Source organism: Petaurus breviceps, unplaced genomic scaffold (assembly GCF_028583685.1).
Source record: "Petaurus breviceps papuanus isolate PSGF00001 unplaced genomic scaffold, PetGlider_PUasm1.0 207, whole genome shotgun sequence".
NCBI lineage: Eukaryota > Metazoa > Chordata > Mammalia > Diprotodontia > Petauridae > Petaurus > Petaurus breviceps.
Window position 1 is genome coordinate 7459859 of NW_027185850.1, and position 27857 is coordinate 7487715.

Consider the following 27857-nt stretch of genomic DNA (forward strand, 5'->3'; position numbering starts at 1 on the left):
GTGATGATGATGATGATGGTGATGATGGTGATGGTGATGATGATGATAATATAGGCAGTGTGGTCTAGCAGATAGAGAGCTTGCCTTGCAACCAGAAAGACCTGAGTTCAAGTCCAGCCTTTGATACATCCTGGCTGCACAACTCTGGGCAAACCATTTAACTGCCCAGGCAACTCTCTAATATTTTAAGTTATAGAAAGGCTGCCAACCTGCGTGGGTGTAGGGGGGTTCCCTGAACTCATGAAATAACACAAATCTGCCCCCTTTGTGCCCAATTTATCCTGTTTACGTCCTGTTTGTACATAGTTGTCACATGAGGTCTTTTTGAGGGCAGGGCATGATTTTTGTTCTTTCTCTGTCTCCCAACACTTAGCACAGTGCCTGGTTGACTGTCTGTTCTAATAATAGTCATGAGGGTCATGATTAGTCACCCAATATTTGCACCATCCCAGGGAAGCCAGTCCCTGGGTTTTGTTCTCTCAGCCTCTCCCATCTGGCTTGTCACTTCCTTTACTCGGAGCTGTCAGATGGCTTTCATCATCGTCGCTGGGATCTGCCTCTGCCTCTACTTCCTGTTTCTCTGCTTCATGGTCTTCCAGGTGTTCCGGAACATCAGCGGGAAGCAGTCGAGCCTGCCCGCCATGAGCAAGGTTCGCCGGCTGCACTACGAGGTGAGGCTTCTCCACGTGCCACAGGCATTTAAAAGGGAAAGTGAAGGAAGCTGGCCAGTCCCCAGCCCCGGTGGCCCTTGCCTCCCTATACAAACAACATGGCTGATGCCCCCTTTGGGGTCTCTGTGCAAGCTCAGAGCCTCATCCTGACCTCAGAAAGCACTGAGCCAGTCTGCCTCCATCTAGGGATTTCTCTGGGTTCATGCCTCTTGGTTCATCTCCATCATCCAAGAGGAAGAAGGTTCTCAGCTTGGTTTGTTTCCTCTGGGATCTAACTTTCGAGATGCCCTATTGGATTTGCAGCAAGGGTGGGCTTGGGCTAAGGGAGGGATGGGTGACACCCAGCATAGAGTGAGTGAGGAGCAGATCTCAATAGCACTCAAGCATCCAGCCATGGACTGGACCAGCACAGAGACCTCATGCAAGGGGGATTGACTGAGGTTGGTGGCCCAGGGAGGAGTGCTGGGCTTGGAGGTGGAGAGACCTGAGTTCCAGCCTGTCTCAGACACTGACTGGGAGTGTGACCTGGGCACACCGTGTAACCTCAGCCAGCCTGTTCTTCATCTGCAAAATGGGGGGAGGGTATAATAATAGCCCCCACCTCCCAGGGTGGTCGTGAGGATCAAATGAGATCTGATTTGTAAAGCACTTTGCAAACCTTAGAGCCTCATAGAAACACCGGCTCTTCTGCCCTCTCTGAAAATAAGAACCATCAGTGAAGAATGAGGCAGAGGGTTTTATAATTCCGTGCTTACTGCAGATAAGAGTTACCAGGAAATCCTGGGCACAGAGCACAGGGAAGGGGAACAAGGGGCCCTAGCTCTCCCTGGAGAAGCACATGCATCTTTGGAACCTCATATGAAGGTAGTGTGGTACCTTGAATCTCGAGGGACTGGGTCCACATTCCACCACCATCAGTCGCTAGCTAACTATATGACCTTGGGCTCTCCAAGCCTTGTTTACTTCATCTGTAAAATGGGCATCACACAAACAGTGTTACTGTTCTCCCAGGGTTGTTATGAAGCTGGAAGGTTATAATATGTGGAAATCAATCAACCAGTATGTGCGTAGTAGCCACTGTGGGGGTCCGTTCCTTAAGCTATGAATATATCGAATGAAATAACCCCAGTGTACAAGGAACTGACATTCTGTTGGGGTGGGAGTGGGAGGCAACAAATACATGTGTGTCTGTATATGTATAAATGATATAGAATATCTCTATGTTTATATATTTAAATTCCATATTTTATATGATATATTTAAATTATATATTACATGTACTTTAAATATGTTGTATTTACAGAATACATTTAAATTCTATAGAAAATATTCAAATATAAGAGATATATGCATATATTTGTGTCTAATATATTCAGATGTATAATATACTTATGATATATTTAAATTACATATTTCGTATACTTTAAATAGATGTTTCTAGAATACATTTAAATTATGTAATATATTTAAGTAAAATATTTGTGTGTATATGCATATATTATAAATGCATATACATTTATATAGAATATAGTCAGATAGATAACATATTTAAATTATACATAATGTATTTATGTATGTGCATATGTATATGTGGAATAAATATAAAGAGAATGAAGACAGCCTCGTTAGGTAGGAGGTCACTAGGGAGGGAGGGAGATCCTGAGGACCTGGGGAGGGCAGGAAAGGTTTCGTGTAGAAGGTGGTACTTGAGCACATCCCCCTTCTGAAGGAAGAGGGACTCTCTGAGGTGGAGCTAAGGAGGGAGGTCATTCTAGGCATGGTGCCTGGTCAGTACAAAGATGTGGAGATGGCAGATGACAAGTAATGAGCAGAGAGAAAAGGCCAATTTGGCTGAATCACAGAGGGCTGGAGGGGCCGTAATAATGTCCATTGATCTTGGAAAGACAGGCTGGGGGCAGGTGGTGAAAAGCTTTTAAAACACTAAGCAGAGGAGTTTAGTTTATCCCAGAGGCAATAAGGGAGCCACTGGAGGTTATTGATTTGGGAAATCACATGGTTAGATCTGTGCTTAAAGGGAGTCAACAATTCTCAATAATGTTGCTAGCCTGGTTTGTAAATGACAAGTAAGGACATTTATGTAGCATGTGAAGGTCTCCAAAGTACTTTAGAAATGACGTTTCATCGGCTAGCACTCTATGCCCCTCCCATTGAGTTTGGAGGGATCATGGATCAATGGGCAGAACACTGAATTCGGAATCAGTGTGTGCCAAGCAATGTGCTGATGACACCATGTGAGGAGCCCAGGTCTTCCTGAATTCACACCCCCAGCCCCCTAATCCTTCAAGCTCGTGTCCATGGCCACCATTACAAATAACTGTAGACAGGCCTGGTCCTCTTTTCAGAAGTCAGCTCCTGGCATGCTGGCAGTCACGTGTATTTCTGTCTGATCGTCAGAGCAGAATCGCATTAGAATGTCAGAGAAAACCAGGCTTGGTTTCTTGGACCCCTGCAGAGAATCATAACCAGCTTAGCAGGGAAATTAACCATGAGACTTGCTATTCATTTGATTTTCTGGTCTCTGGAATCCCTGTTTTGTAGGAGATAAGGGTTCTGGGAAATGCCTGCCTTCTATCCCTGCACAGAGGGAAGCTTAGCTGCACGACCTTGGCAGGGCAGAGACTGAGGTGCTGCACGTGGTGTTTGGGCGTGTTTGGAAGCTCCCGAGACATTTTCCATAAAAGCATGAAACCCAGCACTTTGGCTGCTGCTTGTGGGCCTGAAAGAGACCTCTGTGCTTCCTCCAAACAGGGCCTGATTTTCCGCTTCAAGTTTCTCATGCTCGTCACCTTGGCTTGTGCTGCCATGACGGTCATCTTCTTCATCGTTAGCCAGGTAAGCCTCTTGGGACCTCTACCCTGAAGGCCGCTGGGTGTGATGGCAGAAGGAGCTTGGGGCTCAAACCCTGACTGCTCCTAAATGTCCTGGGGTCTTCTGTTGAGGCCTCAATTCCTCATCTGGGCAATGAGGGCAGAGGCCCCAGTACCCTCTGAGACCCTTTCTAGTTCGGAATCTGTCCTTGGAGGTCCTGGGCAAAGTTGGGGATCAGGAAATTAAACAGCAGTGCTGAATCATAGAATGCTGCTGCTGATAATAGTGAAAACAGGCCGTGACTGAGCTTCCCACATTGGTCAGTAGTCACTGGGCATGTTCCTTTCCTGGTTCTCCTTACTTCGCAGTTCATAGGAGCCTTTCCCTTCTTCTCCCTCTCCCTTATTTCTTATCCTTCGGTACCATCCCATTATGTTCCAGGCCTGCTATTTCTTTGGCCATTGCCCAGCGGATGTGCATCTCCTTCATGGCTGATTCTCTGTTGCCACAAAAGAGTTGCTGGCATCATTTTGTTGTACATGAGGCCTGTATTTTCCTCAAAAGCAGTTTGCTTTGCATCCCTCTCCTGTACTTAACATCGGGCATCACGGTTATTGATGCTGGTGGCCTGTCTCCCTCCCCCATTATCAATTCCACAAGAGAAGAGACATTATCTTACCTGAAGTTCGTATTCTTCCGGCCTCTCACATAGTTATCTGCCTTCAGTAGACGTTTATTACGTGTTTGTGGAATGAATGAATGAATGCATGAATGAATGAATGCCGCTTCATCTCAGGGAGGGAAAAGGGCGTCTTCCTGAGACCTCACGGAATAAACAGGGTGCTTGGGTGAGTGCTTTTGCATCTGTCTAAATAGAGAGCAGTCACTTTGATCACTGCAGCAGCCTATTCATAGCCTGCCTGCTTCCTTTTTTTACCTTTATCCTTTCCTAAATGTTGTTGAGGGAGAAATCTTCCTTGAGCCCAGACCTGACCAGCCACTCCCCTACACAGACACCTCCAGTAGCTTCCTGTTGTCTGTAGGTAAAGTAGAAATTCCTCCATTTAGCTTTTAAAGCTCCTCACAGCCTGGGCCCAGCTCACTTGTCCAGCTTTCCTGTCCGATACCCCCTGTCTCACACTGGTCTGCTCTCTGGTAGTCAAAGACAACACCTCTCTGACTTTGTAATGACTGCCGCCTGTGCCAGGAAATCACCCCATCTCTCCCTCTGCTTCACAGAGATCCTCTCAGCTTATACACCATCTTCCTCGTGATGCTTTTCCTGTTCTCCCAAACTGCTAGCGCTCTCTGTCCTAAACTATCTTGTATTTGATGACTCTGTGTGTTCCTATTAACTTTATGCTTGTGCCATTTATTTTTTATGTACTTGTGGCCTCCCCCGTTAGAACACAAGATCCTTTACAATACAGATTATTTTGTAGATGGTGTAATGGGTAGAGCTCTGGGCCTAGATTCAAGAATACTTAAGTTCAAGTACTTCCTAGCTGTGTGACCCTGTGCAAGTCCCTTGACCTCTGATGGCCTCAGTTTCCTCATCTGTAAAGTGGGGATAACAGCATTTGCCTCCCAGAGTTGTGGTGAGGACCAAATGGGATTATATTTGTAAATGGCATAGAAGTGCCTGGTACAAAGTAGGCCCTTAACAAATACTTGTAATTTCATCTCTATTGAGGAGACAATGAAGAGTCCTGCCATTCTGGGCTTAAGATATTATCTCATTTTGTTACTATGAGGGAGGTGCTGTTACTATTCCCGTTTTATAGGTGAGGAAATTTTCAAGATTGAAACACCTGCCTACGTGTCCGGTGCCCAATCGGCACTATACGAAATCCCCAGGGGCCATGGGCACTGTATGAGCTCCACTGGCTGCTTCCACCAGGCATCTTCCTGTCCCTGACTCTGGAGAGGCTGCAGATGGGGATACTGATGCTCTATCAAGTATTTCCCTTAGGTAGCATCTGTCCTAGCCTAGAGCAGCCCTGTCTTTGTCCCTAATGTTTATTTATCAAACCTCAGGACACCTTGGGACATTCTCTGGTGACCCAGAGTGTAGGGAAGGATTGTGTCCTAAATCATGAATGAAATTTCCAGCATCTAGCTGTGTCAAATGCGAGTGTGTACACAATGACCTGAATTTCACCAAATCCCTTGCTCCTACATCCCAGAATGCTGGGTTCTAGGCTCCTAAGGCTTTGAGATTGAGAGAGTTAAACCCGGCTACTTAATCTGGGGTCTATGAACTCTTTTTGGTTTTTGTTTTTTGGATAACTGAATTTTAATAACTATCCTGTGGTGTTTTTTTTTAATGTATTCAAAAACATGAGTCTGTGGAGTTCATAGACTTCCCCTGACTGCCAGGACACAAAAAAGGTTGAGTCCCTGGCCTAGAGTCAAAGAAGTTCAGAGGTAGAAGGAACTTCAAAAGCCAGCTAATCCAATATCTTCATTTTACAGATGGGGAAACTGAGGCCAGAGAGACAAAGCACTGTTCCCAAGGTTATCCAGATAGTGAGTGGCAGAGTTGTGTTTGGACCAGGTCCGATCTGGTACTCTTTCAAGATCAAGAGAACTATCATGATTGACTAGGAATAGAAAAAGAGAAAGAACAGCTCTGGAGTTCTCGTTTTTCTTCCCCAGCCCACCCCTTGACTAGTTTTCTCACAAACCTGGTCTCAAATCACACAATTAAAGTCTCACTGATTGAGAGCTAAGGGGGACCTCCAAGGCTCCTTAATCATCTTGCTTTTCAGAAAACAGAAGATGAAGGATTACAGAGTCTCAGCATTGAGGGATCCAGGGGCCATTGAGTCAACCCCAAATCTTTGTAGTGCTCCTGAAATTTAGTCATCCAGCTTTGTCTTGAAGTCCACCCCTCTACTTCCCAAGGCAGCCCATCATTCCTCTCTAGGTTTCCCTCAGCCCCAGAGGGCAGGGGAAGAATTGGGGAGATAAGGCCACATTTGCACCAGAATCGATGGAGAAAAGGTCGATTTCCACTGCTTGATCCAGAAGAAGTCAATTTCCCCCATGAGCCTCAGCTCCTCTCATGGCAAAGGACTTTTCTCCCCAAGAGCCAAAGGGAACTCTCTGCTTCTTTTTAAAACAATGCATTATTGCTTGGTCTTAATCTTCTAAATGTTCAATTAGTGTGACTTTTCAAGCAAAGGAGGCCAGCCTTCAAGGGACCTCAGCTGGTGGGTGAAGTTTGGAAAAGATTAATATTCTATCTCCACCATGTTTCCCGTCTCGCGGCTGTCCCTTGTCTGTCTTTTTATATCTAGTACGAAAATTATCCAGGGTGGATTTTGGCTGAAGGAGAGGAGCGGGAGGTACATTTCAGATTCCATTAGTTCCTTACATTCTTCCTGCTGTTTTTTTTAAGGTTTATTTATAGACATCTCAGACATTTTCGGGCATAACGAGATGTCTCCCAGGTAATGTTTTAACAGAGTCATTACAGGATTTTTTTTTTTAATACCGTTTTCGAGTAGTCTCGGTGGTGATCTCACCTAAAAGAAGGACCCGTTCAGTAACTTTTTGAAATGGATCCCAGCCCTCAGGGAAAGGAATGTTTCTAAAAAAACCTCATTGTGTCCCACTGCTTGCTGGGAGAGCTTGCCTGGGCTTTAAGCTTCATGAAATCGAATTCAAGAAGAATCTTAAAGCCGGGTGACCTAGAATGAGGGGCCGAGGGAGGGGCTGGAGAATGCAGTGACCCCGAGGGCTTTGTAGTCGGGCTTTTAAAGGCCTGACATTTTTCAAGACTGCAAACGCAGCAGCCAGGCTCTTCAGGCGGGAGGATCAGAGAGCATGCATGTGATGCATGGAGAAGATCACTGACCTTCATGATGGTAAGCCTGGCTGGGCTGGCATGAAGTTCCAGGTCAGATCCCACCCAGGCAAATTCCCAAAGGCCTCTTCTCCTTTGCTGCATTGTACATGGGACCCATTCCATAGAAATAGTCCATCAGTTTTCTCATCTGTAAAATGGGGACAGTAATGGTTTCTGCCTACATCATAGAATCAAATGGCATGGTGTGTTAAGGCCTTTGCAGAATTTTAAATGCTGTATGAAATTAGCCCCCCAAAAAGTGTTTGGATTTTTTTTTTCCTTCTTAGAGAAAGGAGCCTGTACTTGCCTCTAGTCAAATAAATGAACATTTTTTAACAACAATAATAATTTGTTTAAATATAGCTTTACAGTTTACAAAGTGTTTTGCTCCCAGTCGCCCTGTGAGGGCGATGGTTGGGTGGAGTGTAGACCACTGGTTTCATTACTATGGGGACTCCTAAATGAGGCACAGGAAATGCCCTTTACTAATGCAGGCCAGCGCTCTTTTCTGCCCTTAGAGGCTCGAGGTGCCTGGAAGGCCCTGAGAGGTTGTACCACAGCCTTGGGCTCAGGGGCAGGATTGAGCCCAAGTCTTCCTGGCCTTCAGGCCAGTGCTCACTCATTTCATTCATCCATGAGGAGAAGAATCTTTATTCAGTGGACATATGCAAAGTAAAGTAGGCGTTTACACAGACACATAGGAAGGAATCTGAGTCACTAAATCAATTGCTTGTGTGCTCTCCTCCTGGCTTGCCCATTGCTACCTCCCTGCCCCACTCTGATCTGTCTTCCACACAGCTCCCCAAGTGATCTTCCTAAGGCGGGGATCTGGCCACATTGCCCTCCCTCTTCGGTGAACGCCCATGGTTCCCTCTTGTTGTGCTTCAGTCATGTCTGAGTCTTAGTGACCCTCTGAACTGTAGCGTGCCTTCTGTCCTCTACCATCCCCCCAAACTTGTCTAAGCTCATCGGCAATGTTTCCATGGCACTGTATCCTCTGTCACCCCCTTTTTCTTCTGCCTTTCCCAACATCAGGGTCTTTTCCGATGAGTCCCGTTTTCTCATTATGTGGTCAAAGTATTTCAGCTTTAGTATTTGACCTTCTAATGAATAGTCTGAATTAACTTCTTTACTAATTTAATAAAAATTGTCAGTTCTTACCTCCAGAATAAAATAGAAGTTCTCTCTGACTCTATAGCTGACCCTTCTTCCTACCTCCATTCCTGTACAATGCTTGGGCTGTCCCTGCCCTGAACATTCTGTCTCTGGATCCCCTTCCTGGGGGTCTGGGCTAGCCAGGCATGCTCTCCCTTCTCCCACCTACCTTTGGGATTCCTCCAAAACCCAGGCCAGAGAATGCATCATGCAGAAGGGCTTTCCTTGTGCCCCTTCACTAAGATTCCCTTTCAGCCACTCTGTATATATACAGTTATGCAGGTGTTACCTTCCCTGTGAGAATGGAAATTGCTTGAGGGTTCCTTCAAATCCCAAGTGTCCAGCTCAGGACTTGGCCCATAGTAAGCACGTAGTAAATGTTTGTTGACTTACTGGTACACCAGATCTTCCTGGTTCTGAGGCTGACTTTCTATTCGCTATATCATACTGTCTCTGCCTTTGAGGGTGGTGGTAGAAGAATGATTATTCCCATTTTACAGAGGAGGTGATTAAGCCGGGAGAGTTGCTATGATTTGCCCAGGGTCATGTAGGTCTAGTCAGTGGCAGAGGTGGTGCTTGAGAACCTAGTAGCATGTCAGTTCTTGGATAACAGAGACCATTTTCTTAGTATCCCTCATACCAAGCAAAGTTTCTGGCACATAGTAGGCTCTTTTTAAAAAGTATCACTTTGTTTTAAAATTTAATCTAATTTTTTCTCAATTACGTGTAAACAAAACATTTTAACATTGGTTTTCTAAAAATTTCAATTCTCTGCCTTCTTCCTCTCCCCTCTCTCTGAGAAGGAAAACAATTTAAAATAGATTATACTTGTGCAGTCATGAGAAATATCTTTATATTAACCATATTACAAAGAAAATCACAGACCAAAAACCCCAAACCAAAAATAATAAAGTACAAAAAAAGTGGCAGGCTCTTAATAAATGTCTGTCAGGTTAAATTGAGCCGAGGCCTTCTGACGCCTCGTCGTCCTGGGTGCCTTCCACATCCCAGTGCGCAACTCTGTACAAGCGGTCACAGATGGCGTCATAGGGCTTTGAGCTAGGAGGGGGCAGCTCATGCATCCCCTTTGTTCTACACAGAAAGCTGAAGCCCAGGTTGACAGATGAAGTTCTTTGCACAAGGTTATACAAGGTAGTAAATGAAAATTGGAACACAGAGATTGGAACACAGGCTCTCTACCTCCAAATCTCATAATGGGGAAAATGCGATTTCCAGAAATTAAATTTGCCAAGGTGAATGAATGCATTAGCCTGGGGAAGGTTAGTCACCTTACCTTTCTGAAACGTCAAAGCCAGTGAGACTGAGAGGTTGTCATTACTTGGTAGCTTTGATTTTAGACCATGAGCTCCTTGAAGGCAAGGACTGTCTTTTTTTTTTATATCCCAGTAGCACAGTACTTGGCACTTAGTAGGCTCTCCGTACATGTCTACTGACAGATTACTTCCTCCTGGGTACGGTGCCTGAATTTTTGGTAGCTGTAACCAGGGGATACTAGGGAATGAGTGGGCAGTGAGAGCACTTAGCCCGCTCCCAGCCATGATTATCTGAGAGGCAAGGTGGGGCACCTAGACTCAATATGTTTAAAATCATGGGACAGTATAAAAGCCACAAAGAACCTTGCTGTTCATCTATTCTTGTGTTCTCCCTTAATTTAAAAATAAGGAAACTGAATGGCATTTTTCCTTGAAAAATATAACTTTGTTAAAATAGCAGTATAAAATAGTGACTAGTTACTCCCTGTGAGGTAATATAGAAGTACAGTTGGAAGCAAGATTACAAAGGAAATAACCCTTCGGCACACGTCAGTAGCCTTTATTTTTACATTTGTCTCTCTGTTTATTCTCATCCTTCTCCTTCACTTTGAGTCCAGAGTTTCTCTGGTAGCTATTGAAGTAGGTTCCAACTTTCTATACATATGGAGCTGTATCTATATTTGTACAGTATGAATCAATGTCTAAAAGTATCAACTTGAGATACAGATAATGTCAGGGAAGGAGAACAGCATTCAAACATTTCATATTTAAAGCATCAAAAAAATGGGAGGCGCCTAAACTTCTTGGTCATAATGTTTAGAGCTGGGACGGACCTCAGAGTTCATCTAGCCCACCCCCTTCAGACAAAGAAGCTGAGGAAACATTAAAAACAAAAACAGATCTCAGTGTGCGATTCCACCCAGTAGGTCTGTATTGCAAAATTACCTTTGTCCTTCTTGAGTTAGGAGGCAAAATGGTGCCTGTGGAAGGGACTCTAGACTTCAGAGTTCAAATCCCAGCTTCCCCTTGTCCTCAATGCAACCAAAGGAAAGTTATCCGACCTCTTCTTTGTGTAGAAAATAAAGGGGTTGGACTAGCTGGCCTCTTTGGTCCCTCCAAGTCCAGATGAGTCTCTGTATTAAGCATGTATACTAAAAATCACACACCTGCAAATGCAGGACTTTCAAGATTGCAGAGCACACCAATCTATGGGATTGGTCAGACATTTATGTTCTCGTTTCACAGCCAAGAAAACTGTAATTTAGAGGTAAAAGGTGACCTGCTTGAGGTCATAGATAGAGTAAGGGGCAGATCCCGGAACCCACAACCTCTCCATGAGTGACTAGGGTTCTTTCCACTACGCCTGACTGCCCCTAGGCACTCGGTGCCATGCTGAGCAGGAGGAGATGGGAGGTGTTTACTCCACAGTCACCGCCCTTCATTCTTTCATTGGACAAGTATTAAGTGCACACTGTGCCAGGGACAGTGCTAGGGAATAAGAGGACAAAGACAAAAGAAACAACCGCTGCTCTCAAGGAAATTGTGTTGGGGAAAGTAACATGTACATAGAAAATGAAATATAAAATCTACACACTAATTTCTGGCAGTAACTGGTGGTAGGGGATGGGGTGGGAGCCGGTCAGGAAAGGCTCACTGGAGGAGTGCACTTGAATTGGGCTTTGGAGGGAGCTGAGTCCCCCAACTCAAATTCCACGTTCTGCAGGAAGCTTTCCCCAACCCCGCTTAATTCTAGTGCCTTCCCTCTGTTTATCCTGTATAAAGCCTGCTTTTCTATAGATGTGTCGGCTTGTTGTCTCCCCCATTTTTAGACTCTAAGCTTCTTGAGGGCAGGACTCTCTCTTGTCTCTTTTTGCATCCACAGTGCTCAGCACAGTGCCTGGTACATAGTAGGTGATGAATATATCAAAGTTTATCGATTGATTAACTTTTGTGAGTTGTGGCTAAGGAGGGAATTCATCACAGACATAGGAAACAGCCCATTCAAAGGTGCAGAGATGGGAAGGGAGTGTCCCATGGGGGAATCAGATCAGGTAGCTGGAGCCGGATTGTGAAGGAGGAGTTTGTAGTTTACCCTGCAGGTAAGAAGGAGCCAGCAGAACTTCCTGAGCTGGGGAATCTGGCTGGAGCTTGCAATGGGTGATGGAGCTGTTTGCCCAGGGTTACACGGCCAATGTGCAGCCGAGCTGGGAATCTGCCTGAGTCTTCAGAATTCCAAGTCCCTAATTCACAGCAACTCTCTCGACCCAGGTTGTCTCATCCCTGTAAAATGTAGGGATTGGCCTCCTTTCAGGGCTTCAGTTGTAAGATTTTCAAACTCCGTGAAGTTTAAAGTCAAGGGATGCTGAATGGCCACTTCTCAGGTATGTGATAGTGGGTCTTTTATAGACTAAATGGCTGCCAAGGAATGTTCCAGGTCTGTAATTCTAGGACTCTGAGTCAAGACTTGAGACAGCCTGTGGCAGCCAACAAAGCCAATGAGACATGGTTGTAGCTTCGAGGAGGGGAGGGTCTGTGCCTGGTCAGACCTCCTCTGGAGAGCTGCATTGAGTTCTGTACACCAAGACTTAAGAAGGGGCTTCTGAGGGAGAGCACTCAGAGGGACCAGCCAAGATGGGGAAGGGCCTTGAGCCATGTCACCTGAGCATTGTTTGACGGAGCTGGGGCTGACTGGCCTGGAGAAGAGGAGATTCAGGGAGGACGCAATCACTGTCCTCAGGGTGAAGGGGTGTCTGGTGGAGGAAGAATAAGCCTTGTTCCCTCTGGCCTAAGAGGACAGAACCAAGAACAGTGGTTAGAAGGTGCAAAGCAGTCAGTTTAGACTCACATTAGGGAAAAATGCACACTGCCCCAAAGTGGAAGGAGGATTCCCCTCTTTGGAGGTCTTCAGCTGAGAATCAATGACCCCACATCAAGCGAACATTGATAGGAGGGATTCTTTTTCTGCATAGGTTGGACTAAATCAGTCAACACCCATCAATTAAACACCTTCTATGTGATAGGGACCACAAAGACCAAAGTGCAGCCTGCCCCTAAGAAGGGGGCTTACAGAGCATAATGGGGATGCAGTGGGGACACGCACCATCCGATATGTTTATATCTCTACACAATGAGTAGTTTGGGAAGGGCAGCCGCCAGCATCTGGGAGAATAAGGAAAGGCTTCATGGAGAAGGAACTGCTTGAAGTGAGTCTTGAAGGAAGAGAGAGATTTTGAAAGAAGGAGCTGAGAGCATTCTAGGTGCTGGGGACAGCAAAGGTTTGGCAGCAGGAAATGGAGTCGAGTGTACCAAGCACTGAGTGGACCAGATGGGCTGAATCACAGAAGACAGCAATGTGTAAGGAGACTGGAAGAGAAGTAAGAGGCCAGATTGTCAAGAATCTCACTTACCAAGATGATTTTTATACAGAGCATCCCAGAAATCTTAGTGCAGCTTGAAGCTTTACTAGCTAACATCTGCACTAAGAATTTTGGGACTCTCTGTATTCGATCCTAAAGATAGTAGAGTCAGTAGAGTGTGACTGACTGGTCTGGGTTTACTGGGTGAAACAGTCAGATTTCCACCTTAGGAAAATCATTTTGGGGGCTCTGTGGAGGCTGGATTGGAGGCAGGGAAACTGAGGCAGGGTGAGAGGGGCATGAGAGTCTGGAGTTGGGTGTCTGCATTGGCCAGGTCAGTGGAGGGGAGGTGACACCGTGCCGGAGGTGTTTGGGAGAGACAACCAACAAGCTGGGCATGGGAGCGCCCAAAATGAGAGTGGGGAGCCAAGGTGATTTCAAAGTTCTGTGACAGGAAGGATGCAAAGGTTCTTGACAGAAATGGTGTGGGGAAGAACAATGAGTTCTGTTTTGAACAGAGCATTTGAGATGCCCCCAGAACTTTCTGTTCAAAGTGTCCAATAGGCAGTTTGTGACGTGGGAGTAGAGCTCGAGAAAGACCAGGGAGAGACCTCCAGCTCTTGGAATCCTCTGGATGGAGACTATCATCGAACTTATGGGAACCAGTGAGGTCATAGAGGGAGAGCGTGTGGAGAGGGAACCTCGGGGCAGTCCCAGGCTAGGTGGCAGGACCTGGAGGATGAATGAATGAAGGGATTAGGAAGAATCCTGTGCTTGTGCCTCTGGAGAGGGGAGATTGCTAGGGGTGTGCACCCCCTTGAGTGTAGGAGTGAAGGAAGGTGCCGCCCCAGCCCTCTGATGGCCCTTCTGCACCTTTATCTAGCCATGCCCCCTAGGGTGCAGCCACCAGGCGACCCTGCTTCTCTACTGAATTCCCATCAGAATAGATAGCTGGACATGGGTCCTTTCACTGCACCTAGGAGAGCTCATTCACTCTTGTTGCTGTGTGCCCTGGAATTTTTTTCAGTCCAACAACAGAAAAAATGTAAGTGGCTGCTGTGCACAAAGCCAGAGATGGCTTAGTAGAATGGAGGGGACAGAGAGCTGGCCGTGGGATCAGGAAGGCCTGTGTTCAAATCCTGCCGCTGACACATACAAGTCATTTCACTCATTCAGTGTCCCCAGAGAGCTCTCTAAGACTAACTTATCAATGAGTTGCTTTTGTAAAGGCCTGTTATTTTCAATTCATTGTTGTTGATATCTTTGGTTTTTGTACCACCCACATAGCCCTATGTGTCTCACCTCCCATCCCATCCTAGCAAGTAATCCTTTATAATAAAGAAATCAAGCCAGCCAGCATTTATTAAGCACCTAATATGTGCCTGGTACTTTGCTAAGACTCAGAAAGCAAACAAAGGTAAAAGCCATCCCTGCCCCCAAGTAGGGAACATATTAACAATTATGTACAAATGAGAGAGAGATAGGCAAAACTGGAAATAGTCTCAAAGGGGCTCCATTTGTTCAGTAAAACTAGCCAACATTGTAAAAGTCCAACATTGTATGCAATATTCCACCTCACGGTCCGTCACCTTTGAACAAGATGGTGGGGGGTGAAGGACCTTCTCCTCCTTTTCTTCAGACCAGGCTTAGCCCTTGTGATGCCACAACAGTCAGGTTCTGTATTTGTGGATAGTCTCTCCCTTTACACTGTGGTGCTCACATGTGTCTTGCCCTGGATCTGCGTCCTTCACTGTGCATCAGTTGGTGAAAACCTTCCTGTGCTTCTCTGGATGCCCCATCTTGGGCACAAGCCATGCTTCATTAGCCATTTTTGTAGGGGGTGCAGCTGGCCAATATCAGTGGAAGAAGGATCCTGGAGGGAAGTTTCCCATAAGAGATGGACTCGTAGGCCCAGACCTCTGTGCAGAGTGCTCTTTCAGGCACTAGAGATGAAACATTTATTATATTCCTGCAGTGTACCAGGCAAGATAGATGAGATCCAGTCCTTGTCCTCAGAGAACTTACTGTCTAAAAGCAAGAGATAAGACAGAGACACAAATCAATGCCCTCCAGGTTAAAATACAATAGCCCTGATGTGTGGAAGAGGTGTATGTCCTCTGAGGGGCTCACAGATCCATGTAATTACCTTAGTAAGTGCAGACAGTAACCGAAGGGGAGCCTTTATGGAGCAAATAGGCTCTGTGCTGGACCTCGAAGGGCAGGTAGGATTTCAGCAGCCAGAGATGGGAGGGAGGGTTTTCCAAGAATAAGTGAAGGATGGGAACGGAGGCCAAGATAGGAAATGACACCTAGCCTGCTTGGGAGAAGACATTGTGAGGCAGTGAATATTGCAGAATTTGGAGATGGGAAGATCTGGGTTCCAATTCTGCCTCAGATATTTGATGACCCTGGCAAGGCCCTCTCTGGGTCTTGGACTCAAGGTCTTTTCCAGCTATTAATATTTACTCCTAAGGTCCTGGGTGAAGAGGAGGGTGAGATTGACCGGAAAGGTAGGTCTGCCTGACACTGAATGCCAGAACCAGGAGATCAGGTTTATTCTGGCTCGTCAGTTAGGACACGCCATGGTTAGAGCATTTCGTGATGACAATAACAGCTGGGATTCCTGCCACATTTGAGGCTAGAGCATAGACCTTAAGGGAAGGCCCACTTCATTGCTGCTTCTGCGTGCCCTTAAGCAGTGTTCCTTGGATTGTCCTGAAGGACTTAGACAACCCTTTACACGCATTGTTTCTATTGTGTGTCACTACAGACCTGGGAGGTGCAATTCCTCAGGCATTTACGGGCCTACTTCATGGATGAGTCACACAGCTTGCCAAGCCCAGGCAGGAGATGGCAGTCTTGCTTTTGGTCCGCTCTGACCACATGTGCTTTCTATTCCTTGACAGGTGACCGAAGGCCACTGGAAATGGGGAGGCGTCACAGTCCAGGTGAACAGCGCCTTTTTTACCGGCATCTACGGCATGTGGAACCTGTACGTCTTCGCGCTGATGTTCCTGTACGCGCCATCTCACAAAAACTATGGGGACGACCCATCTAATGGTGAGTGGAACTCTGCCCTTCTTTGGGTGCAAATCCTGGCTGGCCTGGTGACCCTGGGTAAGTCACCTAACACCCAGTGCCTCAGTCTCCTCATCTGTAAAGTTAGGGGATGGAACCTGATGAATTCCAAGGGCCCATTTTTCATTAATTTTTCCATCTGACTTTGCTCTTTTTATCAGCGGTACCCTCTTCCCAGCGCTTAGACACTTAGAATTAATTCTTATTAAGTACCATTCATTCTGCCTCCTGAATCCATTTCCTCCTTTCTCTTTCTCCTGCCGATACCTCTGGTTAAACACTTCTCACCTGGAGAAACAAAGTCTCCTTCCTGTGCATACTCATGAACCCAGGTCCCCTCCTGCCCTCACTGCCCACCCCTCTGCACTGCGGGCTCTCCCCGATTCTGTCTTACTTTGTAGGTTTGAGGCGACCCTTCCTGAGGGTAATGCCATCTTCTATTTTAATTTCCCTCTGCCCAATGCATTGCATAATCTGGTGACTCGTACAGAACAGGCCATCAGTGAATGTATGTGTTCAATTCAATGGAACTGAATCCTCCATATATAGAAAAGATGATCAGTTGGTCAAGGCGGAAGGTCCCAGGTAAGCGCTTAATGCCGACCATTAAGTGGCGGCCAGTGCCCTCTCCCCCCACACCGTTTCTGTTGGGACTTTCCTCCCCAAATCAGCCTGTTCTATAATAGCAGCCCAGGCTGTGCTAGGAGACAGGGGGCCCTGTCCTGCTGAGCCCCAGGGCCCCTTTGTGGGGAACATCGCTGTCCTTGGTCAAATTCCTGCCTCAAAACAACGGAGTTGGAAAAGGTTGTCACTAAAGCCCCTCTGAGCTCTGAAATTCTGGGATTCTTTTAAATCCTATCTGCAGGGAAGGGTCTGAGCATGATTTAAATCAGTACACAGGCCCTGGGAGTCTTGGGACCTGAGTTGAAATCCCAAAGGTAGTGTGGGGCAGTGACTAGAGCTGCCTCTGGAGGCACAGGACCCACGTTGCAGGTCTTTCTGCGTCAGTGTGCTGACCTCTAAGGTGAGACAGCTGGACTCGGTGCCCCCTAAGATCCCTCCCAGTCTCTGGGGTAGACTAACTCTGTGACCTTGATCACCACACTGAAGTCCCCAGGCCTCGGTCTGCTCCTCTGGGGCTGGCCCCAATGGCCTGTGGGGTCCCTTCCAATTCTAAACCTGAAATCCTCCAAGAAGAGACCTTCTGTCTGCTGTTTTTGTTGAGACATTTTTCAGTCGTGTGATTTCTCATGACCACGGGATCTTCTTCGCAGAGATTCTGGAGAGGTTTGCCATTTCCTTCTCCAACTCATTTTACAGATGGGAAACTGAGGCAGGCAGGGTTCAGTGACATGCCCAGGGTCACACAGTTAGTGAGATCTGAACTCAGGGAGATGAGTCTTCCTGCCTCCAGGACCAGCGCTGCATCCACTGCACTCTCTGTCTTTCCCTCTCCTCCCTCATAATAAAGGCTGTTACACGCTGCCTTACTTTTGTATAATACAAACATGCAAAATGATCCCCTTGCTCTATCCCTCTGGGGAAGGCAGGAGGAAGTGGGTAGAGTGCTGGACCCAGAGTCAGGAAGATCTGAGTTCAAATCCAGCCTCAGACATTTACTCTGATGTGTGACCCCAGGCTTAACTCCTGCCACAGTTTCCTTCTCTGTAAAATGGGAATCACAATGGCACCTACCTTCCAGGGTGGCTTTGAGGATCTATGCATTTAGCAGGTGCTTTATAAATACTTAACTCTTTCCTCCCTTCCCCTGCTAGGCTTGGAGACCTGAGTGCAAATCCAGCCTGAGACACCTGCTTAGCTGTGTGACCCAGAGGAAGCCACTTAATTTCTGCCTCAGCTTCCTCACCTGTAAAATGGAGTTAATAGTAGCACCCACTTCCCAGGATTGTTCAGAGAGTAAAATGAGAACGTTTGTAAAGCCCTCTGCCAGCCTGAAAGTGCCACGTAAATGCCAGCTGTCATTCCTGTTAGCTGCTGCTATACCAGTGTTAACGTCCCCTTTTCAGGGGCTGGGACACCGAGGCTCAGAACCATCAGCCCTCCCTCAGCTGAAGGGACTTCCCGGCAGGTACCTGTCTAGGCAATGGGAGAGGTTCTGATGCCCACGCCAGGGGGCTTTCACCATAGCACCCCTGGGGCTTCCTCAGCAATGGCAGAGCCTCTGCCCATCCATCTCTGGGTGACTGCAGGGTCACTGATGAGCTGGGAAGAGGGTTCTGAAGGGCCTACTGAGGCAGGAGGGGCGCCTGCAGGCCCCCGACAGCCCAGAGCCAGAGCGCTGGGTCACAGGGCACCGGGAGCTGGGCACGAGACTCAGTACCAGGAAGGGAGGCCCTTGTCTTGGGGCTGGTGACAGGAAGTCAGGCTGGACTGAAGGGCGGCTGAAACCCCCAGGAGCCTATAATTCTGTGGAGACAGAACCCCCAGTTCTTTTTTTTTTTTTTAAGCAATCGGGGTTAAGTAACTTGCTCAAGGTTACACGGCCAGTTATTTCTGGGTGTGGTACTGAGTGTCTGAGCCCGAGATTCAATCTCCAGGTCGTCCCAACACTGGAGCCAGTGCTCTTACTCGCTGAGCCACCTGGCCGCCCCAGAACCCCCAGTTCTGAGTCCCAACAAGGACTCCGGTTCGAATCCTGTTCTTTCTGCTTCATGTCTGGGGGACTTTGGGCCATTGCTTTGCCACTCTGGGCCTCTTGGATAAAGTGAGGCCCCAGCCTGGAGAGGCTCCCCTTCCCTTACAGTTGGCCGAGCCCATGCCCCTAAGCAGGCTGTCCCTGAGGAGGCGAGGGGAGAGCCATGGTGATGGTAGCTCAGATGTGTATTAGGAAGCTTCAAAGGGCTTTGCACACCTCACCTCATTTGATGCTCAGGCCAGCCCTACGAGGCACGCACACTCTTGTTATCCCCATTTTACAGATATGGAAACTGAGGCATGGAGAGGTCCAGTAGTTAGTGAATAGAGGATTAGACTCATACTCAGGAAAACCCTCAACCAGCTGCTACTCGGGTCACCTGGAGCAAGCCCAAGCCTCCTGGGCCTCAGTTTCCTTACCTGTCAGATGAAAGGGCCAGCCTCGATGGCCTCTGAGGCCCCTTCCAGCTCAAGAGCTATGCTGCAGCCACCCCCCTGCAAAGTATCTGTGACCCCTGAGATTCCGAAGCCCTTCCAAGCTCTGGAGGCCCTTCCCCACCAGGAAGCCTGCTTCTTAAACATCTGCTTCTCCCCAGACTCAGACAAACCAGACATGAAATGAGCTTTGCCAGGCAGCCCAGAACGTCCCCTTATAGACAGAGCTGGCCGACCTTTAGCGGCTCAGGTGGAAAACAAATGGAAGGGAGATCAGATTTACCCGAGCTCTTCCATTTAATGAGAAGCTGGATGGTGACAGGCTTGGGAGGATGTTCTCTATGCCCTGTCTCCCACTCTGCGCTCAGCCCCCGCTGCAGGGCCAGGCCTGCCACCCCCGCTACCCCCCGACGCTTCCACAGTTTCTTATCACTGGCTTCCCGCCTGCTCACTTTCTTCCTCTCCCACCAGACCATGCAAAGGGCCCAGGGATTATCGGTATTTATGCAAAGCCTTGGAAAGAGCTTTGGCTCAGGGGATCGGGCAAGGAGATTAATAATAAACTGTCAGTGGGCACACTTGATCTGCAAATGCTCTGGCTGACCACCAAGAGCCACCCCACCTCCCCTTTTCCCAAACTCTCTTCCTTCTCTCCTCTCCACTCTTCTTCCTCCCCTTCTTTTTCTCCTCTCCGACCACCAAGAGCCACCCCACCTCCCCTTTTCCCCTCTCTTCCTCCTCTCCTCCCTCTCTTCCTCCTCTCCTCCCTCTCTTCCTCCTCTTCCTCTTCCTCCATGTTTCCCCTTTGTCTTTGGTCTCTTTACTCTGCCTTTCTCCTGAAGTTGGCCTGAGTTTGTTTTTCTTTCTCTTCTGAGCCAAGACGTGAAATCCCTCGCTCCCTGACATCACCTGATAGCTCCATAGTACCTTAAGGTTTGCCGGGTGATTGACATACATTATTTCATAGAATCCTCACAGCTCTGAGGGCTGGATGCTATTATTATCCCCCACTGTTCAGATGAGGAAACTGAGGCTCTTAAGGGTTAAGTGACTTATCCAGGGTCACACAGCCAGTACGTGGCTGTGGCAGGGTTAGCACCCAGCTCTTTCTCCCTCCATGTCCAGCACTCTCTCTGACATGAGACTCTCTTGATGGGAATGCTCGCTCTGTGTGGGTGAGGGAGTGCTTGACCAAGGGCCCACAGATCCTCAAGGGGTCCTTGGACAGATTTCATCAGGTCCATGGTCTTGGGGTAGGGGAGAGAAATAGCATTTTTCTTTTCACTAATGTCTGACAGAAAAGTTGCATTTCCTTTAATTATTTAAAAACATGATTCAGAGAAGGGCTTCTTCCAGAGGCTTGGCCAGCTTCCCCAAAGGGTCATTGATAAAACCTCTGACCCAGTGGAAGCCAGCCTGCACTGACTGAAGGAAGAAGTCAGCCTGTTCCAGTGATACCTCCCTGAAACCATTTGTCTCTCCCATGTTAGAGGAAGATGTGGGTCTCGGTGCAGCCAAGTGGAGCCCTCTACACCTGGCTTTTGGGGCTGGTCATGCAGCCGCTGTGAACAGAGGTCTGGCTTACTTTCTCCTCTGTAAAATGGGCATCATAATAATGGCACCTGCCCCATAGCGTTTATTGTTAAGCTCAAATGAGATCGCATATTTAAGACACTTCAATGCACCATATAAATGTAAGATGACCATTGTCTTCCCTCTCATCAGCCCTTCATAGCAGAGTCCTGGAACACAGTAGGCACTAAATAAAAAAATAGGTAGGTTGGAAGAGCTAGGTGGCACAGTGAATAGAGCAGCAGTCCTGCAGTCAGGAAGACCTGAGTTCAAATCTGGCCTCAGACACTTAACACTTTCTAGCCTTGTGACTTTGGGCAATTAACCTCAATTACCCTGCCCTCCCCCCTCCAAAAAGCAAAAAAAAAAAAAGGTAGGTAGGTCAAGCCTTTACCACATTAATAACCATAGCTAGCATTTATGTAGCACTTTGGGTTTGCAAAGTGCTTTACAAATATTACCTCATTTCATCCTTACAACAGTTCTGCAAGGTAGATGCTATTGTTATCTCCATTTTGCAGATGAAGAAAGTGAAGCAGACAGATAAAGTGATTTGTCTAGGATCACATGGCTGTTAAGTATCTAGGCAGCAAGGTGGCACAGTAGATAGAATTCTGAGCCTAGAATCAGGAAGACCTGAGTTTGAATCCAGTCTCAGACACTTACTAACTGTGTGGCCCTAAGCAAGTCACTTCACCCTGTTTACCTCAGTTTCCTCATATGTAAAGTGAACTAGAGAAGGAAACAGCAAACTAGTATCTTTGCTAAGAAAACCCCAAACTCATGAAGAGTCAGATCATATTGAAAAATGACTCAACAGCCACCCTCAAGTTGCTTACCTCTTGATAGGGGAAGATAATGCATAAAGCACAGGATGAGGTGGGAATGTGCACTGATAACATTCTTTCCCTCTGTATCCTCTGGGATCTTGTCTTTTTATCACCAGTTCTTAGCACTGTGATCAGTCCAAAGCGGGTACTTAAAAATGCTTATTGACTCTGCTAGAGCTTGGTCTCAAATCATTGCCCCCATTGAACTCCAGTCAAATTACAGAAACCCCTGTCTCTGTGGTGGGGAGTGGGGAGGAGCTTCGGCCAGAGACAAAATAAAACCTCATAGAGATCTTAGAAGTCATTCATTATACAGGGTCTGGACTCAATTCATGGGCATAATGCTTTGAATAATTCTACACAACTTCTGTAGGAAAATATAGGGAAGCATCTGCCACCATTATCTGTACCCCAGCGGGGCAATGCCTCTGAGGCCAGGGATTTGGTTGATGCGGGGACTTCCTTTCAACAACAATCCCTTCACACTATGCTAGAAGATTTTCTGAGTTTCTATGGCTACCATACCATACTGAGACTATCCCAACATTGCACAATTGCAAGGGATATCAGTGGTCATTTAGCCTGACCCTTGCTTACTTGGGAAATAGCTAGCAATGGCTCAAACCATGTTTTGGGGGCAACTGATAAACGAGGGGTGCCTTTGAGCTCTTTGCTACTGAGGGAAAGTTCTCAAATGTGATGATGGCTTCTGCGAGTCACCAGTTCTTTCCCCCCAGGGCTTGTCTGGACTTTTGTCCTGCCCCTGGACTTCAGTGACTCTGGGGGAGAGTGAGGCTGATAGCTTTGAACAACTCTGCCTCACTTAAATCCAGCTCATGCACAAGCATAAGCATTCCTCTCGTGACTCCAATGGTCCTCTTTGAGAATAAAGGACAAAGAACAAGTGACACATCACCACAGATGTTAGTGCTTTCTTGAAGTTGACAGTAGATTCGGAATGGAGCTCAGAAAAGAGTGGAGGGAGCAGTAGATTGTCCCTGATGCTTTATTCTCTTCCTAAACTGTGTGGACTTGAATTGGGCCCAGTGCCTTTAACATAAGAAACACTGTTAAGCATTCTGGTACTGGACAGTAATTTATGAAGACTAAGGAGCTTCTAACATATCATTTGGACTACTAGATTGTCTTTGTAAGTATTCAGAAAGTGTTCATTTTGTGCATCTTGAAGTGTAGCTCAAGAGAGAGGTGAGATGCACAAATTTAGAGACATTTCTACCCCAAATGTTTATGGGGGCTATTTGTGCTTGACCTTTGGTAGAGTCTTCCGAGCCCATATTGATCTGATCAGCCATAGTCAGATATGCTTTACTTTGACGCTGACATAGTGATGTCATTTTAATCCTCTTTGAGACTGAAGGACGACAACCAAGCCACTGACCATTTCCTCAAAAATGACCTCTCTAATTTCTGGTATCAGGGCCCTCGTCTTCCATCACCATTATAGTACCCAAATCCCCATAAGTCATCCCTGTGTTTGACATTTCTCTCCTGACACATGGTTGGTTGCATCCACGTGGCAGTCACCTGTGCAGGGCCATTGGCCCTTGGTCTGAATCTTAACCACGTCATAGGCTCCATCTGGAGGCCATCGGATGTTGGCTGTGTTGGGTGATCCAGTGATGTGTGAACGCTGTCAGGCTGAGATATCACTTTGTGATATGGGGCCTTTGGTTCCAGGGTCTTTCTGTAACCTTTGAACGTGTCAGCCACGAGCTCTGAAAACATCTATAAAATGCCGCCTTTTTCTTTTTTGATGAGTAAAGTTATTACTCTTTCTGTAGGTTCCTTGGGACAAAGGATCATTTTTTAGAATACACGTATCTGACGAGGTTTTACTTGAGCGCCGGAGCGATCACGTCTGATTGTTATTGTTGCCTGTCTCACCCTGAGTCTAACCCACAGACCTGTGTTTCAGGGGACCTGGGCATTCACAGCACAGAAGAGCTGCAACTCACCACCACCATCACGCACGTGGACGGACCCACTGAAATCTACAAGCTGACTCGAAAAGAGGCTCAAGAGTAGGCGCTCCGAGCCCAGCTCAGGACAGACGGGAGACTCCTGCGACACGGGCAGGGAGCGCATCGGAGAGGGACGGCTTGGCAAAGCAGCCTGGCGCTTTTCCTCACGCAGGGTCTCTGGGCATGGTGGCACGAACACTTGTAAACTTTCCTTCGCATGGTAGCTGGGGGGTGGGGGGCAGGAAGGCTCTAGGACCGTGAATGACTCGTCACGTGTGTAGTGGGTGGGTAGGCAGCCTCACGTGTGGGGGCCGTTCTTGCTAGGGAATGGTCTGGACTAGATGGGAACTATGCCAAGGGGATGTCTGAACCTTGTTTCTGTTCTAGGTGATAGGATGATGTTTAATATCCTTTGAACTCCGTACTAGGCTGATTTCATAGGCCTTTTACCCCTAGACCACGACCATGTCTGTTTTTTTGTTTATAGCCTCGTAGCCTGTTCAGTTAGTATTTATGTCGTCAGTAAGTCCACGGCCCTCGTTGGCTATAGCCTAGTGTAGTGGGACACATCGTGGAGGAAATCCACAGACACGAGCAGTGTTGCCGCTTTCAAACCAAACCGTGTGTATCCATCCAGTACTAACCAGTCTCGTATGGTGTAGATATTTTTTTATTTTTGCTAAACTACTCGAGTAGAGTTTATGGTATTAAATGGCCTTTGGGTCTGAAAAGTCATTGACCTGTGGTGTTTTTTATTCTTGCTTAGACCATAGTATTCTTCCCCTTCCCCAAGCTCATAGTCTCATAGACCGAAGTCTATGACAGAAGGGATTTAGAGCCCAAGACTGCCTTGTTTTACAAATGATGAAACTGATGTTGAGAAAGATTAAATGACTTGCCTACAGTCATGTATCTAGAAAATGTATGGTCAGGATTTGAACTCAGGGCCTCCTGACTCCACATCTGTCAGTTTCTAACAACTGTTGAGGCTACTAGTGGCACAGTGGCTAGAGTGGGCGAGTGGAGGGTAGAGTCAGTAAGATCTGTGTGTGGGTTCTGCCTCATATGCACCCCCCAGCCCGTGTGACCCGGGGCAACTCATTTAACCCCGTTTGCCTCAGTTTCCTCATCTGTAAAATGAGCTGGAGAAGAAAATGGCAAACCACTCCAGCATTTCTGCCAAGAAAATCCCCAAGGTTCATGAAGAGTCGGCCACAGCTGAAAACAACTGAACAACCGTGACAGCTCTAATGGTTCTGCGGTCAAGCATCAGCCCTCCGAAGTCTTCCCACATTCATCTGAACTCGTCCTGCTGGTCTCTTCGGGGCAGAAACCACATTCCTGGGCCCCAGTTTATCCATGCCCTCTCCAGCCAATGGACACCCACTTGGTGTCCAGATTTTTGCTTCCACAAAAAGTGCTGCTACTTATCATTTTGGAGAGACGGCAGATAGACTCCATGAAGGACCGAGAGGGCCGGCCAGTCTTGGAATGAGGAGGCCCTGACCAAGGGTTCAAGTCCCATGACCAACATATCCTGGCTGAATAATCCTGGTCAAGTGGTATAACCTTCAGGTGCCCCACACAACTCTCTAGGACCGTAATGTTTGGGTTAACAGTTTTTAATTAAAGTTTACTTTTTTTCCAAATAACAAGCATGTAGATCTACCAGAAAAAAAAGGAAAACTTTAAAAAAAAAAAAAACCTCTTTAAAACTATAAGCTGTAGAAAGCACACAGGCTTGCATTAGCAGAGGGATGTCTTATTGTGGAGTTCCCAGTAGGAATGAAGTCGCAGGTCCTGCCTTGACCTCTCCTCCCCACCCTGCTTTCTCACACCATCAGACTCTAACCTCTACTCTGTCTGTATCTGTTTTGTATGTTTAAAGCTGTTTGCATGTTGTCTTCCCCTTTAGACTGGGAGTTCCTTGAGGGCAGGAGTCATGCTTTTCTCTTTTTATGGTATCTTAGTGTAGTGCCCAGAAAACAGTAAGTGGTTAATAAATGCTTATTAGCTGATTGACTTTCCCTACTACCTAATCTAGTACCACTAATGCTGTAACAGAAATCTCCTATATTGGAGAGCACCCTTGACAAATCAAATATGCCAAATGTTCATTCTGTTCAATAATTTTTCAGTCATGTCTGACTCTTCGTAACTTCATTTGAGGTTTTCTTGGCAAAGATACTGGAGTGGTTTGCCCTTTTCCTTCTCCAGCTCATTTTACAGATGAGGAAACTAAGGCAAACAGGGTTAAATGACTTGCCCAGGGTCACACAGCTAGTGCGTGCGTATCTGAGGATGGCTTTGAAATCAGGCAGATGAGTCTTCCTGATTACAAGCCCAGAGCTCTATCCACTGCTCCACCTTGTACTAACAGGGACCTAGATGGAGTAGTGAATAGAGAGCTGATTTCAAAGGCAGGAAGATCTGAATTCAAGTTCTGCCTTTGAACCTGTGCAAATCATTGAACCCTTTGTCTCAGACTTCTCCCTAAGACCTGGCTTTAGAAACTTTGTGTTTTATACCCCTCTGGCTGTGAGGCTGATGAAGCCTGTGACCCCCTCTTCAGAATCATGTCTTTAAGTGCAGAAAATTCAAGCCATAGGATTACAAAGTAAATCAAAGATAGTTTTCCCTATCCAAGCTCACAGCCCCTGCCCCCCAAATTCTCTCTCTGAACCCCCATATAATCCAGGTTAAGAATCCCTGTTCTAAGGCTAAGTTATAGAAGAGCTCCCTACCTGTCCTCACCTGGAGAACTTTGCAATGGTGAAATCACTGGTCTGGATGCACCCCCTTCCTCCCTCAAAAAGTCATATCCTTGATATAAAAAAGGTTTATTGAATTTCACAGAAACATTCATATATTTGTCTCTTTTTTTTTCTTGAATGGGGATATTGGAGAAGGTCTCTTATAAAAACAATATTAAATGTTTTGCCACCAGAGCAGAGAATAGGGGAGGTCTGGGTCACCGGTGTCAAGCACTGATTTTTGAGAGATTAGGGATATGGTCTGAAATCCTCACATCAGGACAAGGAGCTGCCCCATCCAGATGTCAGCTACACTTCTATCAGGAGACGGGTCTTGGCCTGGTAACAAACATGCCCAGGCTTGTGCAGCCAGCCTTCCCCCAGCCCTCCCTTTTCCAGAAGCCTGCTTAACTGTTCTTTCCGCTGCCCTTTGATGTCCGACCCAGCGACCAGCTCCCCGGAGCCTGTCCCTGGCCTATGTGTGGTCAGCAAGTTAGCTCCTGAGGCCTGGGGGATGAGGCTGTTTCATCCGGCCACCAAGCTCAGAGGGGTGGTTCGGGCCGCAGAGGCTAAAAAAGGAAGCAACCGTGGGAGGGAAGCTTTGGCTTTTTTCTCCTGCAAGTACCCAGAGTCCTTTGCCCACTTCTGCTGGACGGATGGCTGGATCCTGCTTGCCTTCCTCACTCATTACAGAGCTGAACTTTACATGTGATAACCCTGTCCCAGGCAGGGCTCAGCAGACCCGAGGATGCAGGTGGTGTGAATCTTCTCCACATTTCAAAGGAAAGCTTGGGACTGGCAGAGGGCAGTGATGAGGAGGCAGTGCAGGGCAATGAATAAGCCGGTGTATTTGAAGTGAGAATGACCTGAGTTGGATGCCTACACACACTAACTGGGTCAGCCGGAGTCTCAGTCTCAGTTTCCTCCCCTATAAAATGAGGGGGATGTAATGGTCTCTAAGGGCCCTTCTAGCTCTAAATGCATGAGCCTGTGAAAAGGATCCAGAATAACCTCTTCTTTTAAGCATTAAGAGTAGGGATGAGGGTCTTCACCCAGTCACACTCACACTATTAACAGTCACAAAGAGCAGCAAAAAAACCCAACTAATCACAGGCCCCACACAAATAAAAAGTCACTTAATTTAGGTTTGATTTGTTAAGTGAATAGCCAGAGGAAAAAGGAGGCATAGTCTCTTTGTGCTGCCCTTGCAATAGTTCCTTTTCTGCCCCACTTCTGAAGTCTCAGGTTTGGTTCTAGACACCACAGCTTAGGAAGAACACGGATAAACCGGAATCCAGCCAGAGGAGGCCAACCAAAATGGCAGCAAGCCTAGAATCCAGGTCATCTGAGGAGCAAGTGAAGGAACCAGGAATGCTTAGAGTGGAGAAGGAGAGGAATGTCCAAGGAGGCTGAG

The 27857-nt window shown here is 47.1% G+C and overlaps 1 protein-coding gene across 1 annotated transcript in view; it reads left to right on the forward strand.

Moving 5' to 3' along the window:
- LOC138164870 (protein wntless homolog) overlaps positions 1–24425 on the forward strand; it is a 129300-nt gene extending 104875 nt beyond the window's left edge. Inside the window, exons 9-12 of the mRNA XM_069092802.1 lie at positions 528–671; positions 3441–3524; positions 16045–16198; positions 23645–24425. Coding sequence (XP_068948903.1) covers positions 528–671; positions 3441–3524; positions 16045–16198; positions 23645–23754 — 492 coding nt within the window. The 3' untranslated portion in view covers positions 23755–24425. The remainder of the gene's footprint in view (positions 1–527; positions 672–3440; positions 3525–16044; positions 16199–23644) is intronic.
- Positions 24426–27857: the final 3432 nt, after the last annotated feature.